This window comes from Lepisosteus oculatus, chromosome 29 (genome assembly GCF_040954835.1).
Source record: "Lepisosteus oculatus isolate fLepOcu1 chromosome 29, fLepOcu1.hap2, whole genome shotgun sequence".
In the NCBI taxonomy this organism is placed as follows: Eukaryota; Metazoa; Chordata; class Actinopteri; order Semionotiformes; family Lepisosteidae; genus Lepisosteus; species Lepisosteus oculatus.
The window spans coordinates 8,933,540-8,946,949 of NC_090724.1; the positions used below are offsets into that span (position 1 = coordinate 8,933,540).

Here is a 13,410-nt window from a genome sequence, read left to right on the forward strand (position 1 = left end):
TTGCTGGGATCGGGCCCTGTTGCTATGGCAGCAGTGGTCATTGTGGTGGCTTTCTGTGTTAATCCCTCACTCCCCCCCCTCACCCCCCCCCCACCTAAACGGACACTCAGGCCGCCCCGCAGGCTCTCCATGTCAACCCCAGCTGTCGCTGCCAACAGCCGCACTGCTCTGTGGGTCTGTCCGCAGACACTGACTTACCCCCTGTCCCTCGTCCACTGCTGTAGCCTCAGCCCTGGCCCAGTCCAGCCACAGACACTGACCGGCCCCTTGTCCCTCGTCCACTGCTGTATCCTCAGCCCTGGTCCAGTCCAGCCACAGACACTGACCGGCCCCCTGTCCCTCGTCCACTGCTGTAGCCTCAGCCCTGGCCCAGTCCAGCCACAGACACTGACCGGCCCCCTGTCCCTCGTCCACTGCTGTAGCCTCAGCCCTGGCCCAGTCCAGCCAGAGACACTGACCGGCCCCCTGTCCCTCGTCCACTGCTGTAGCCTCAGCCCTGACCCAGTCCAGCCACAGACACTGACCGGCCCCCTGTCCCTCGTCCACTGCTGTAGCCTCAGCCCTGACCCAGTCCAGCCACAGACACTGACCGGCCCCCTGTCCCTCGTCCACTGCTGTAGCCTCAGCCCTGACCCAGTCCAGCCACAGACACTGACCGGCCCCCTGTCCCTCGTCCACTGCTGTAGCCTCAGCCCTGACCCAGTCCAGCCACAGACACTGACCGGCCCCCTGTCCCTCGTCCACTGCTGTAGCCTCAGCCCTGACCCAGTCCAGCCACAGACACTGACCGGCCCCCTGTCCCTCGTCCACTGCTGTAGCCTCAGCCCTGGCCCAGTCCAGCCACAGACACTGACCGGCCCCCTGTCCCTCGTCCACTGCTGTAGCCTCAGCCCTGGCCCAGTCCAGCCACAGACACTGACCGGCCCCCTGTCCCTCGTCCACTGCTGTAGCCTCAGCCCTGGCCCAGTCCAGCCACAGACACTGACCGGCCCCCTGTCCCTCGTCCACTGCTGTAGCCTCAGCCCTGGCCCAGTCCAGCCACAGACACTGACCGGCCCCCTGTCCCTCGTCCACTGCTGTAGCCTCAGCCCTGGCCCAGTCCGTCCGCAGACACTGACCGGCCCCCTGTCCCTCGTCCACTGCTGTAGCCTCAGCCCTGGCCCAGTCCAGCCACAGACACTGACCGGCCCCCTGTCCCTCGTCCACTGCTGTATCCTCAGCCCTGGCCCAGTCCAGCCACATACACTGACCGGGCCCTGGTCACTCATCAGCTGCTGTAGCCTGAGGCCCGTCCAAATACTGCGACTCCTGAGGTACCGGCTCGTCGAAATACCGCGGAGTGTACCTGGTTTCCATGACAATACTTGTTATCAGGCTGCTGGACACACAAGCTGAAGTAGAGCCCTCAGCACAGTAACACAACCACCCTGCTGTGCCGAGGCGCTGGACAGTTGAGCCCGGTCATAAGCACAGCCGCCTTACCGTGGGTGACTCTCCCGTCCGGAACACGACACGGACACGGACACGCGCCACGCGCCACGCGCCCGGGCGCGAGCGGTCTTCAGCTCCTCCGCCCGTTTGAATTTTTGGCGGTTAAAAGCGACACAGGAGCGACCGTTATGACCCGGAGTTCTGACGACGCAGATTCAAGGGGGGTCATTCGGAAGGGAAAAAAGTCCTTAAAAGTTATTATATTTTATTGAATTGTCGCGGAGAGAGAGCAAAATGGCGACTGGGATTCAAGAATTTTATTCAGGTGATTTTTACTCTTGGGTTTTTATGACTTGCTCTGTCTGAACTGTAGCACAGGGTCGCATTTGGGGACCTTTCTCCTTGACACTCGTGTTTTGTGTTTTGTGTGTGTGTGTACGGGTGGGCGTGCTTTTGTCGTGCGTGTGTTTGAAGTTCCTCACAGGGGGTTGCTGCTGAAGTCTATATTTAAACACGGTGACACCCGCCCACGCATCTTCCTCCGTGACATAACTGGAAAAAAAGTCAAACAAAAAAAAAGAAGAAAAATCAAATCTGGCTACAATTAATATTTAAAACGACGAGGTGTTGTGGAATAGACACGCAGTCTGAGTGGAGCGTAACCTTTGTCTGAATGATAGACGCCCCCATCCAGGACGATTTACAATACAAACTATGTGAATAGGTACGATTTTGCACATAATGATGCGATTCGTAACAATCATGAAAAATGCAGGACAAGCCAGCAGTGCCAAACAAAATAGGAAAAATTATAACTGCATAAATACATCACATTATCTCAAGAGTAAAGAACAGCAAAGAAAATATGTTATACATGAGGTTTTAATGATTTTAAACAATAATTGTTTCACGTTTAGTCATCCTTTTCCTTTTCTGACGTCTTATTTTTACGCTGCTGTTCAGCCTCCTCTCACAACTGCGTAGACAGCTCAGGTTCCGGGACCGGAGTGCCTGGGCCGGGTCGAGCCCAGCCTGGAAGTCGGTTTCTGCTTCTGTCAGAGTTTTCCTGGGGAAGCCCCCGGCCAGGCTGGGCCATGCAAATCTGAGGCTGCGTGGGGACAGGCGTTCGCACTTCCCTTTTGAAAATCACAGCAGGACATGTGGAAGCTGCTAAGCCCTCTGCAGCCCGAGACACTGCTCCACACAAGCACCCCCCGACTCGACTTCCCTGCTGCTGAGCTGGCAGGAGCGCCCTGCTCATCTCGCTTGCCCTGACTTCCTGGCACTGCCGCTGGCAGGAGGTTTATTGTTTTGGTGGGGATGAGCCGCTCTTTCAGCGGTCAATCTGTCCTTTAGTTCCCCCCTTGAGTATTGCTGGGCTTTCGGGAGGTTGCTGGACAACACTGACGCTAATCCCCGTGCTGAGTGAGGAGGCCTCCACACTTCACTGTCACTGTGACACCGGCCCAGTGTGCTCGGAATTCTGGGAGTGTCTGAGAGGACATGTCACCCTGCAGCTGAAGACCCACTGGAGCCCAGCAGGTCAGTACCTGGAGGGGAGACTCCTGGGAAAGCTAAGGTTGCTGCTGGAAGAGGTGTTAGTGGGGCCAGCAGGGGGCACTCACCCTGCAGTCTGTGTGGGTCCTAATGCCCCAGTATAGTGATGGGGACACTGTACTGTAAAAAGACGCCGTCCTTCGGATGAGACTTAAAACCGAGGTCCTGACTCTCTGTGGTCATTAAGAATCCCAGGGTGTCTCTTGAAAAGAGTAGGGGTGTTACCCCGGTGTCCTGGCCAAATTTCCCCCTGGCCTTCACCCATCATGGCCTCCTAATAATCCCCATCTCTGAACTGGCTTCATCACTCTGCTCTCCTCCCCACTGAGAGCTGGTGTGTGGGGAGCAGACTGGCACATCATCCAGGTGGGTGTACACACTGGTGGTGGTGGTGGGGATCCCCATTACCATTACTATATAAGTGTAAGCAATTATTATTATTACTGTTGTGGTTGTTGTTATTTCCTGCCGTGCCTCTCCAGGGTGTTCGGTGGAGGCACGTCCCGGCACTGTCGGGCATTAAAAAGAAAAGTGTGGTGCAGGCTGGTGCAAGTGATTTCATCCTTCACCGTGCACAGCTCTGCCGGCTAGGATGAAGGGTCTCTGTTTCGGGCTGGTCTGTGTGTTGTGCTAGAGATTTATACAGGTGTGCATTAACCTCTTCATAGACAGAATGAGGACAGACAAGCCTATGTTCTATACAGCATCTTAAAAGTAGAAGGAATCCCAGCTTCTTCGCTTTAGAAAGTAGTTTAGGAAATAGGAGGTGGGGGAGGGGGGTCAATCTAGGGGCTGTGGTTATTGATCTGTTGCTGTGCGGCTCATCAGGAGATCGACTTACAGAGCTGGGAGAGCCTGAGTGTGGCTGTGTGTGACTGTTATCTTTCGACAATATTATAGAAAGGCAACTTTTAAAGATCATTCATAAATCAGGTAGCATTCTTACATGTTGAAATTAAAATGTCAAAACCAACTCCTCTTTGCAGTGGGCAGTCCCTCTTAGTGACCATACAGACAGTGAAATACGGAGACCCAGTACACCGCCCCCCTGCTATCTCTCCCTCTCCCTCTTTCTTGCCTCCTTCTCTCTCCCAGTAATGCCCAGCCTCTCCTCCCCTCCCCCACACACACTGCTCCCCTGTCATGATCCCTCTCTCTGTATTCCTCTCTCTCTTGCACTCACTCACTCCCCTCCACCCTGGGTCTATGAATCAGTCACAGTCAGACCAGACAGGGTTTATCTTCTGTTTCATGACCAGGACAGAGGGAAAAATAAAAGCAAGAGGGTGGGAAACAAATCAGATTTGGGATGAATTTTTAAAAATGGTAACAATGTTGACATAAAACTGTAACATCCATAATTAAATATTTTAATATAAACACTTTGAGGACAGGAACCTTTGTTCCTTGAATTAACAGAAGTATGTCCTCTGTAGCGATTAGGGTTGCCAACTGCTCTCAGATCAACTGGTAAGTTTGAGGGAGGACATTAAACTAAACAATTTGCCACATTTTTGGTTTATGTTCTTATGTTTATGTCAACCATAGACTCCACTGTTCAGCGGGTCAGAATAGCTGAACCTCATTACTGACTGCACAAAGCCTCTACAAATTAGGAAGATGTATAAATGGACATAGGAAAACCTGCAAATTTGCAATGGGAGGGTAAATGCAAATTAAGAGCAATAAACTTAATAAACAGAGCAAATATAAAATATTCAAGATTATGTTATTTTTGTCTTACAACAAACTGTTGATTTTAATAGCACCTCATGATAATTAAGCACTATCTTCCATATAGTACACAATTCTTGTGCAACTTATGCATTTGATTGAGAAGCAAGGTGAAAACCTGTCCTGTCTGAAGACGTCCACTTTATCCGGGGACAGCTGGCAACACTAGCAGCAAAGGATTGAGAGAAACTGATGATGAGGGTGGATTTATATATGTATGTGTGCAGCTTTGCGTGTTTATTCATCCGTGTCAACCCACTGCTGCATGGAGACTTCCCCAGGAGTCTTTCCTGAGCTTCGGTCTCCGACCGTCCTCATGCAGCTTGTCGCTCAAACTTCTGGATTTCAGTGTGGCACCTCCCAGGAGTCTTCTTGGCTTCTTGTCTCTGGGGATGTATTCCGTTAATTCGTTATTTGCTGGAATATCCATGTTTTTTTTCTCATAGTGAGTCCAGCCCTGTCCTTTTTCATTTCTTCATCAGCGTGTAATTTTGCATTGTTCCATGATGTTTTGGGTTGTCTGGAGTCTTGCTGGCATTTATTTCCATGTTAGTACACAAAGGCATATGTATAAATACACACTTGTAAAATGTATCGATATTTCTGTGTGTGTTTGTAAAGGAACTGTACACATTGTACACATTTGTCGTATATGGCAGTAGGGAATGTTAAACAGGATATTAAATTTATCTGAAAGGCTCAGTGCTCGAGCCCCCTTCAGCCAGCCTCACTGAGCACACAGGGAGAGCCAGCGAGGAGACGTGGGGTGGAGCTTGGCTCCGGACTCGACCTGTCACTGGCTTCTCCGCCTGCCCATCAATCACACGCGTTATCCCATTGGCCGAACCCCTGCGGGCTTATCATTCCATCTCGTGCTGCTCCTGCTCTTATCGCCCCCCACTTTTTCAGTCGTCTTCCTCCGCTAGCGGGCATAGTGCCTCTGATCTCTTATTATATAAACACGAACTGCTGAAGTGGCAGCGAAATTGGCAGAGGCGGCTGAGCCCTTCGGCAGATCTGCGACTATTTTCTGCTTTTCGGAGAAGGGTTTAAAATTATTAGCTCCTTGTTGGGCGTTTGAAATCGGATACCGGTGGCGTTGAGGTCCCTATTTGAAGGCGGAGGGATACCGTGTTGGGGTTGACAATGTGGAGGTTGTTAAGATGTCTACTCGGAGGATGAAATGGTTTCAATTGTAGCAACAAAAAAGAGAGACGTAGGACTTGTAGAATTGTTTTTTTGTTTTTCATCCGGATGCAAGCTGTATAGTATTTTAATGACGTGGACTGCTTAAAGAAGCAATCTAGAAGTACAAAAGAAGAGCCCTCCGCTCTGTTATTTCGGCTTTTGAAGCGCTGTGGGGGGAAAATTGTCTTGAAGTTTTATTTTTCCCCTACAGTCCGGTCTTTATCTCATTTTTCTGCTGTTGGATGCCAGACCCCTGAAAAAGGTAAATATCTTATACTGCGCCGTTTACTGAGGAGGGGAGGTCGCCGCCGCCGCCGAGGAAAGGCAGAATTTCTTCCTGCGGAGCTGATGAACTTTTTGCAAAATAAGAAAAGTTTGGGAATGCGGTTTAGGAGAAACGGTGATGTTGCGGGAGTTTTTGTCTGGGTTTGAGGTCTGAGTCCGAGTGAAAGTGTGGGAGACGGGGAGATCGAGGTGGGCTCATCTCGGGGCTTGTGAGGGAAATGAGGTCCTTTGTTCACTTTTGAAGAATATTGACAAGTTTAACGGGAAGGCTTGAAGTTTCTGAGCACCGTCTAGCTCACGCAAGTAGTGTGCAGCGAGGCAGCTGCCTTTGTCTGAATCGAGTCTGCGGTCGTGTGGCGATTCCTAGTAAAAACACCGCCAGCAAGGCTTAGGCTTTTAAACTTTTAAAGGCTTTTAACGTCTTTTCTGGGTAGATGCGCTTCAGCTTCTCTTTTATGCGTTTTTGTGTGGATTCCTAAATGTGTGCAGTTCCTTCATGATTGCTGTTCCAGCGGCTGGCCGAGGGGACCTTATTAATTTGCTGTTTATTGTACATTTGGCAGGAAATTCCTTGTGTCCAGCCTTACCCCCCCCCCCCCCCCCTTCCCCCACACCGTCAAATGTTGCTCAGAAGTTTTTGGACAACATTTTTGGGATATTTTTAAATTTGCTGATCATTTGTGGATTTGTGTACTACAGCGAGGAGATGTAACTCTATTCGCGTGTGTGTACTTTATTCGAGTTTTCTTTCACAATCGACGCCTTCTCTCGGTTAGCTCCTACCGAGTTATTCTGCCTTTGTGTAGAGGAAAGGGTGTTACATGAACCCGTTTAGAATTTGCACCAGCAGCTTTCCCCCCCCGTTTTTCCCCAACGTAGCAAAATTATGGAAATACGTAAAAACCGAACTAAAGAAATAATCACGATTTCAAGTTATTCCACATGAATGTGCACGCACTTTGAAATTAAATACTGTTCCATAGACTAAGAGCAAGCGGCTCGATCCAGAGCACAAGTCGATTACAATAGCAGCGATAAATAGAAATATTATCCGAGTTTGGGGAAACCGGGGGGGCAGTGAAGGCGAGCAAGGAAAGATATGGAAAGGAAATCGGGGAAGCTGGAATCTTTCATCGATCGGTTCTGTGAAGTTTATGGGTGCCTATAATATGTGCGGAAACCAGTCTAAAATGAGGTCGTACTTGAAGCATTTAATTACTATTATAGTTCAAGCAACTGTTGCTTTGATAAATGTCGTACACACAATACTTTCAAAATGCCCTTTACATTGTAGTATCGAAAGCGTGTTTTCGTGTTTTTTGATTGAAGGTCTGGCGCAGGTATTGCAAGTTACTTTTAATTTGCGAATGTTTAAATATCTAGTCGCGACTTCAGTTTTCGCGACGTTTAAACTGTTGAAGCCCTTGGACCCTGTAGGATGTGTTGATCGCAGCCATGTTCTTCTTTTCGGCTGGAAGAGATCCGTTTGGCCGCTGTGTGCTGGTCTCCAGGGTGGGGTCTCAAACTTTCGCAGCAGTTCTCTGATATTTGTAACTCCCCTGTCACGGTCCCCCATTTTGAACTCGCGGTGCTCGGCAGGCGCCGCTCCGCCGCTTGTTGCTTCAGAAGGCTGGTCCGTGTGGGCTGAGCGGTACATGTGTGGCGATTTATGGCAGAGAAACGAAAGCAACACGGCTCTCGGATTATTGTGTGTTGTATAAGCGAGATCTTGCTGTCGCAGGGGTGCTGTGGAACGAGAATGGTTATTTCAAACCGCAGCCGGGGGGTTTCGCGTTGGCTGTGCCCAAGCTGTCCGTGTGCCCGGTCTGCGGCTGGGCATCGCACAAGCGGCCGCCCCGTGAGGTCTCCACCGACATGCCACGAATCGGGGGCACAGTGGACGCTTTCCACTTATTTGGGGGGGGGGGGGGGTGCAGTTCTTAAAATGGTAGCTGCTTTTGACCCCCACACGTACACGCTCATCACCCTGAAAGGATGGGGAAAAACGTACTGTTGAAATACTGCTAGATTTGATGACCGATAGGCAAAATACAGGGGTGTTAGTTTTAGGAACTTTGCGCTGTAGAGATTTATTTTACTCCTTATTTCTAATTCTCCTGATGCCCCCTTTCATCGAGGATTAAACTGTTATTCCTTTCCCATGGGAAAGAAGCTGCACCATAGACCACTCGGGGTATTCTGTAAAAGCCCAGTCAGGTGTTAATTCGGGCATCCTTTCATTGGCACCTGGGGCCAAGCATACACTGCCAGGGGTGTGGGGAGGCCCTCAGGTCCTGAAGCTTTTTTTAAAAGATTTCACACAGGAAATCTGGTGAACAGTTCAAATTGTCCCGAGAAACGCCGGCGAAAAACAATTGGATTCACACTTTGTCAGCGTTAGACGCACATGCTGGATGTGGCGAGGGAGATTCTGGCTGTGGTCCAGGGCAGTGCCCTTTGGCTGTAGCTGTGGTAGAGTGCAGGGCTGGTGGCTGTTGTACAAACAAGGAGGCCAGGCGCCTTGCCCGTTGATCTCAACTCAGAACAGTGGTACTGGGCGGCAGTGGGAACACAGAACAGCTGAGACACCGGAACACCAGGGCAGCACGTCGCAGCTGGGGGGCTCTTTATTTAGTCGTTAGCTGTTGTGAGGTTGCCCACTGTCCTAGAGCAGGGTGGCTTGCCCTGTTGTCATTCCAGCCCACCCTCAGGCAGTACCTTTGTGTAACCTTCACCTTAATTGTTGCCTTTTTTTCCCCCATTTAAGATGAGGAGACAAAATCTGAGTCTGATTGGATTGGAATGGGGGGTGAAATAGCCTGAGTAAAGTAGTGGCCGTTTCGTACAGTGTAGCGCCCCAGTGAACATCACAGTGGCAATAACAACAAAGACACTTCCCAGCAGCTGTAGTACATGCGATACACCGGTGGTCCTTCAGAGTTTACTTGCAAGATCCATAGGTTTTCACGCAGAATTGCAAGAGCCCGCTTTGCTAGCAGGAGAACCTTAAGAAAACCTTTGCTTGTGTATTTGCAAGTTCAACAGAAAAGCCCGGTGGATCTGGGATAAAACGTTTTAATTTATTTTTAACAATTGATAACGAAAAAAGAAAAATATTTTGGCTGCCAATCTTAGTTGTTTTTTTGTTGCAAAAAGCCTTATTACCTGTGAAGTGAAGACGGTGGGAGGAAGAATCTCATTTGCATGCAGCCGTCTTGGCAGGCGGTCTGGTTGAGGGGTTGTGAGTTTGGCTGTTTTGTGTAGGGACTGTATCAATAAAAGTAAGTGTGGCAAAACTGACAGTGTTGAAGCTTCCTTAAAGCCAGGCTGTTTGAATTGGATTTTTCTCGAATTGTTGGTTTTGCCAGGAGCTCTGAAAGAGACCTTCAAAGGAGCACTAGCCAGCATTCGTATATTACTGTTGGAAATATGCAGTAGCCTCAGGATGGAAGGATATTCACAAGAACAAGTCATTCCAGAGCTGAGTCTGGAGAACTGTCTTGCAAGACCCTGGTTCTGGGCAGTGTCAGATTTGCATAAATGGCACCTGAACCTTTTTACTGGCGATCTACCGAGGAGTATACTAACCCAGCTGCAATAGGCAGGCAGCTATCTGTGCTGAAACCAGGCCACTACATGCAGTAGGAAGCAGATTACTATTCCACGTGCTTGTCAAGGGGGTGGGGGGCGATGCTGTTTGTGAGATCCAACTGTTACAGCAAATGGTGTTTGTAAATAATGTTATCGCAGGTTTGCCTCGTAAAGGCTCTTTTTAAATCAAGAAAGTAAAAATACAATCCAGCCACTTTCCCGCTTCTATATTGTACTCATTTATAACCACCCCTTTTATTTCCCCTGCAATATACCTGTATGTAAGCAAATCTTATCTTGGCAGGGTGATATTGTGTAGGATCTTGTTTGCCTGTGAACTGGGGTGTGGTTGCAGAAGCGGTTGAAATCCCTCTCCTCCTTCAGCCCAGGAGACGGAGGGAGAAGGGCTTGGAAGACTCGGCCACACCGGAGTCGAAATGACAATTATTCAAAAGTGTCAAACGGAAACAAACAGCAGGAAAAAGCAAGAGAAACCATCGGCAGACCCCCCAGCATGTTGCCTGTTTTAATTCTGTAAGGAATTTTGGTGGTGTGGTCGCACACCTGCAGAAGTGAATCCAATTTCCTTTCCATCAATGTATGTATACTATAGGAAACCACATTAAAGAAACCTTTTTAGCCTTTTTTGCTACTAAAGAAGGCCCTGTGTATTACTTTAGGGGCGGAGTGATGGCTCTGTGGTTCAGGATCTGTGCCTGTGGCTGGAAGGTTGCCGGTTCAAATCCCGCAGCCGGCAGAGGAATCCTACTCCGTTGGGCCCCTGAGCAAGGCCCTTAACCACAACTGCTCCAGGGGTGCTGTACAATGGCTGACCCTGTGATCTGACACCCATCTTCTCTCCCTGTCTGTGTGTCTGTGTCTCATGGAGAGCAAGCTGGGGTATGCAAAAAGACGAATTCCTAATGCAAGAAATTGTATAGGGCTAATAAAGCAACATTATCATTAACATTTACTTGCAAGAAACGTTGCTTGGCATTGCTCAGCAGCTTGATCCGGTGCAGGGTTTATGTGGTACAGGTTTGTTGTACAAGTCAGGGTAAGCTGCTGTATGTTTCGAGTTCACCTAATGTTGAGTACATGTGCATAAAGAGAAAACTTTGCTTTTCTGCCTAATCATCTGTATGGTCTTGTAATATGAGGTAGCAGTTGAAAGCCCAGGTAAGGAATAGGACCACAGTGGCACTGGCACTATCCCATCTCCTGTTTTTTTTTATGAATGTTTGATGAAATGAAAACCCAGACACAGGTTTCTCACTGCGGAGAAGTTAGTGCAAGTGCTCTTTTAAAAAGGCTGCTTGCAGGGGTTTGAGACGCCAGGGATACTCCCCAGGATGCAGCCGCTCTGCTTACTGTACTAAAGCCAGCCCTTTCAGTGTTGTCGTGAGCCATGGAGATAGAAGCTGGCAGGAGTACAGGTTTGCAAATGTGTGTACAAGCAGGGCTGCAGCTTCAGGAGCCAGAGCATAGACGATGTGATGAACAGGTGTGTTATTCTTCACTTGAATAAAACCTGATAAAACAGTTTACTACTGAGTTCCTCTGAATTGAGTGAAGTCAGATACAAGTCTTTGGTACAGCCAGCTCTTTAAATAATAGCAGGAAGAAATACTGATTAATCAGGAAGGCTGGATGAGCCAGAGCCCTCCGTGGAGAGGTGAAGGGCTAGTGTTTGGTTTCCTCTCTTCTAAACTCGGGAGTCTTTGTTTGCCGGGGCTGGCACTCGCTGCGATTCAGAACTCGTCCACCAACAGGAACCTTTGCTACGGTCTGCAACATCTGGTACACTTCAACTCCTTGGCGTTTACCAACAAAACAGAAAAGAGGCTGGTGAGAAGCGTTGCAGTATCAGTTTCTGTTTGTTGTATAACGTGTCGGAGATTGTTACAGATCGAAACAAGGCTGGTGTCAGCCTCGAGTCACAGCACAGTTAAGGATATAGTGCAGGGTACGTTTATCACACTCTTGCAGTAGTGGGCAGTGGAAGCATCATGTTTTGGATGCATGACGCTGAGTTTTAAGATGGATGTACTTGAAACTGCTTTGAGCTTTTCAACAGATTGCTAAAATAAATTCGTCACGCTGTTTTTAAGTCCGGATTTGTTGTTGCAGAACACTCTCCTTGTCCCCCAGAGTTGAGGTGGGATTAGCTCTGGCAGGAGTCGCACAGTAGCAGGTGGAGCTCGGGAGCTTTGGGCAAAGGGGGAGAGTGTGGTTGTCCCAGTGTCCGTGGCTTGAAGGGTGGGGCTGGTTTCAGCCCGGGTGAAAGAATGATGGTGGTGGCGTGAAAGGAGATGTGAAGGAAAAAGGATTCTAGTGGTAGTTCTGTCTTCTTGTACAGCTTTCTGGACACTCCAAACACTTTGAATTCACTTGTTACCTCTCTCACAGCCGATATTGGCGGTCTAGTCAAGCGCTCGCCCATTGGGTGGGTGTCTGCAGGTCTTCAGTTCTAGTTAGATACTAGAAGTCTTGTATCTCGTAAGTTAAATTGGCCTTTTGACTTAAATGGACCTCTATAATCCACCCTTTAGTAGCTGCTGCTGTGGTCTAGAGCTGTGAATGATTGCACACAGTCAAGTGTGAAGGGGTGGTAGGGCTCAGGAGAGCCGTGTATTCTGCACTGGTGAGTCGGGGATATTTGGAATATACTGTTTGACATGTAAACAGATTGTTTTTAACATGTCATGGCTGCAGTCATGCACGTGACCATTCAAGAATGTAGTTGTTAAAAGGCAGCGTTTAACCTGATATTGTTCCGTTTGTGCCCTGGGATTTCTATTTCACTATTTCAGTGCCCGCGAAGAGCAGGTGCTGTAGTTCACACTTAATACTGGGGGAAAAAATTCAGATTTAGAACGGTTCGCTTTAGGATCAAATTGTTTGTCTTTGGTCAGATGTGGAAGTTTGTCAGTTGTAATGCCACTTTATGTATCTGACCTTATCATTTTTAAGCCGTAGTTCAGTATTTTGATGGGTTGGTGTCAATGTATAATATCTGTGCCCCACCCTCCATTAAATAAGTAATTTTAATTGGCCATGCCGTGCTCTATTGCAGCCATAGCAACAACAGTCAGCGGGACAGTCATACGAGTATGGAGACACTTTCCTCCATGCAGATGTTACTGTTTTATGTTAATTAAAAAGCTTAAGAAGTGTGAGGACTTGGATAATGAACAGGTCAGAAGCTGCACAGTGCAAGGCTGTTGCTGTGGCGAGGGAAGCCGTGTGTGTGTGTGCACAGATCTGGTGGAAAACAATCTGCCGTTGAAAGTTGGGGCCCCGTGGCCCCCCCAGCTCAGTCTCTGTCTTGCTTTGTATATTCCTTCAGCCAGATCATTCCCACAGTCATCGACAGTTGTGGACATGTACTCGCAGACCTTTCTCAAAATACTTGTGCTCACGGCACACTTCAAACAGACCATCCTGTTTGGTTCCTCATAGTGAATTGATTTGAGGATGATTCCCCTTAAGAATTCTAGGTTCTCTGCTGCAGCAGCATTGCTGGGTCGTTTGCTATCTTGATCCAGGATTCTATAGCCTCCAGGACATAATCCCTTACTGTCCATTTTGTCCCCTTTATTTTCTCTCTGTTTATTTGGCAGA

General features: G+C 48.7%; 2 protein-coding genes across 26 annotated transcripts in view; one reads left to right on the forward strand and one right to left on the reverse strand.

Moving 5' to 3' along the window:
* Positions 1–1,589, reverse strand: part of LOC107079658 (uncharacterized) — a 33,035-nt gene extending 31,446 nt beyond the window's left edge. For 12 of the 17 annotated variants that reach the window (XR_011183991.1, XR_011183989.1, XR_011183988.1 and 9 more), the window contains exon 1: positions 199–1,462. Coding sequence is in view for 4 of the 17 variants with exons in the window: in XM_069186002.1 (XP_069042103.1) it covers positions 199–1,242 (1,044 nt within the window). In the remaining 13 variants the exon portion in view is untranslated. Of the gene's footprint in view, positions 1–198; positions 1,463–1,482 lie in introns of those variants that run through there. The other 5 variants (XM_069186007.1, XM_069186006.1, XM_069186008.1 and 2 more) reach the window with 4 other exon arrangements.
* Positions 1,590–1,672: 83 nt separating this feature from the next.
* tcf3b (transcription factor 3b) overlaps positions 1,673–13,410 on the forward strand; it is a 45,362-nt gene continuing 33,624 nt past the window's right edge. For 5 of the 9 annotated variants that reach the window (XM_015365374.2, XM_015365376.2, XM_015365377.2 and 2 more), the window contains exon 1: positions 5,620–6,172. The gene's annotated coding sequence lies outside the window, so the exon portion shown is untranslated. Of the gene's footprint in view, positions 1,757–5,617; positions 6,173–13,410 lie in introns of those variants that run through there. The other 4 variants (XM_015365378.2, XM_069185996.1, XM_015365375.2 and 1 more) reach the window with 3 other exon arrangements.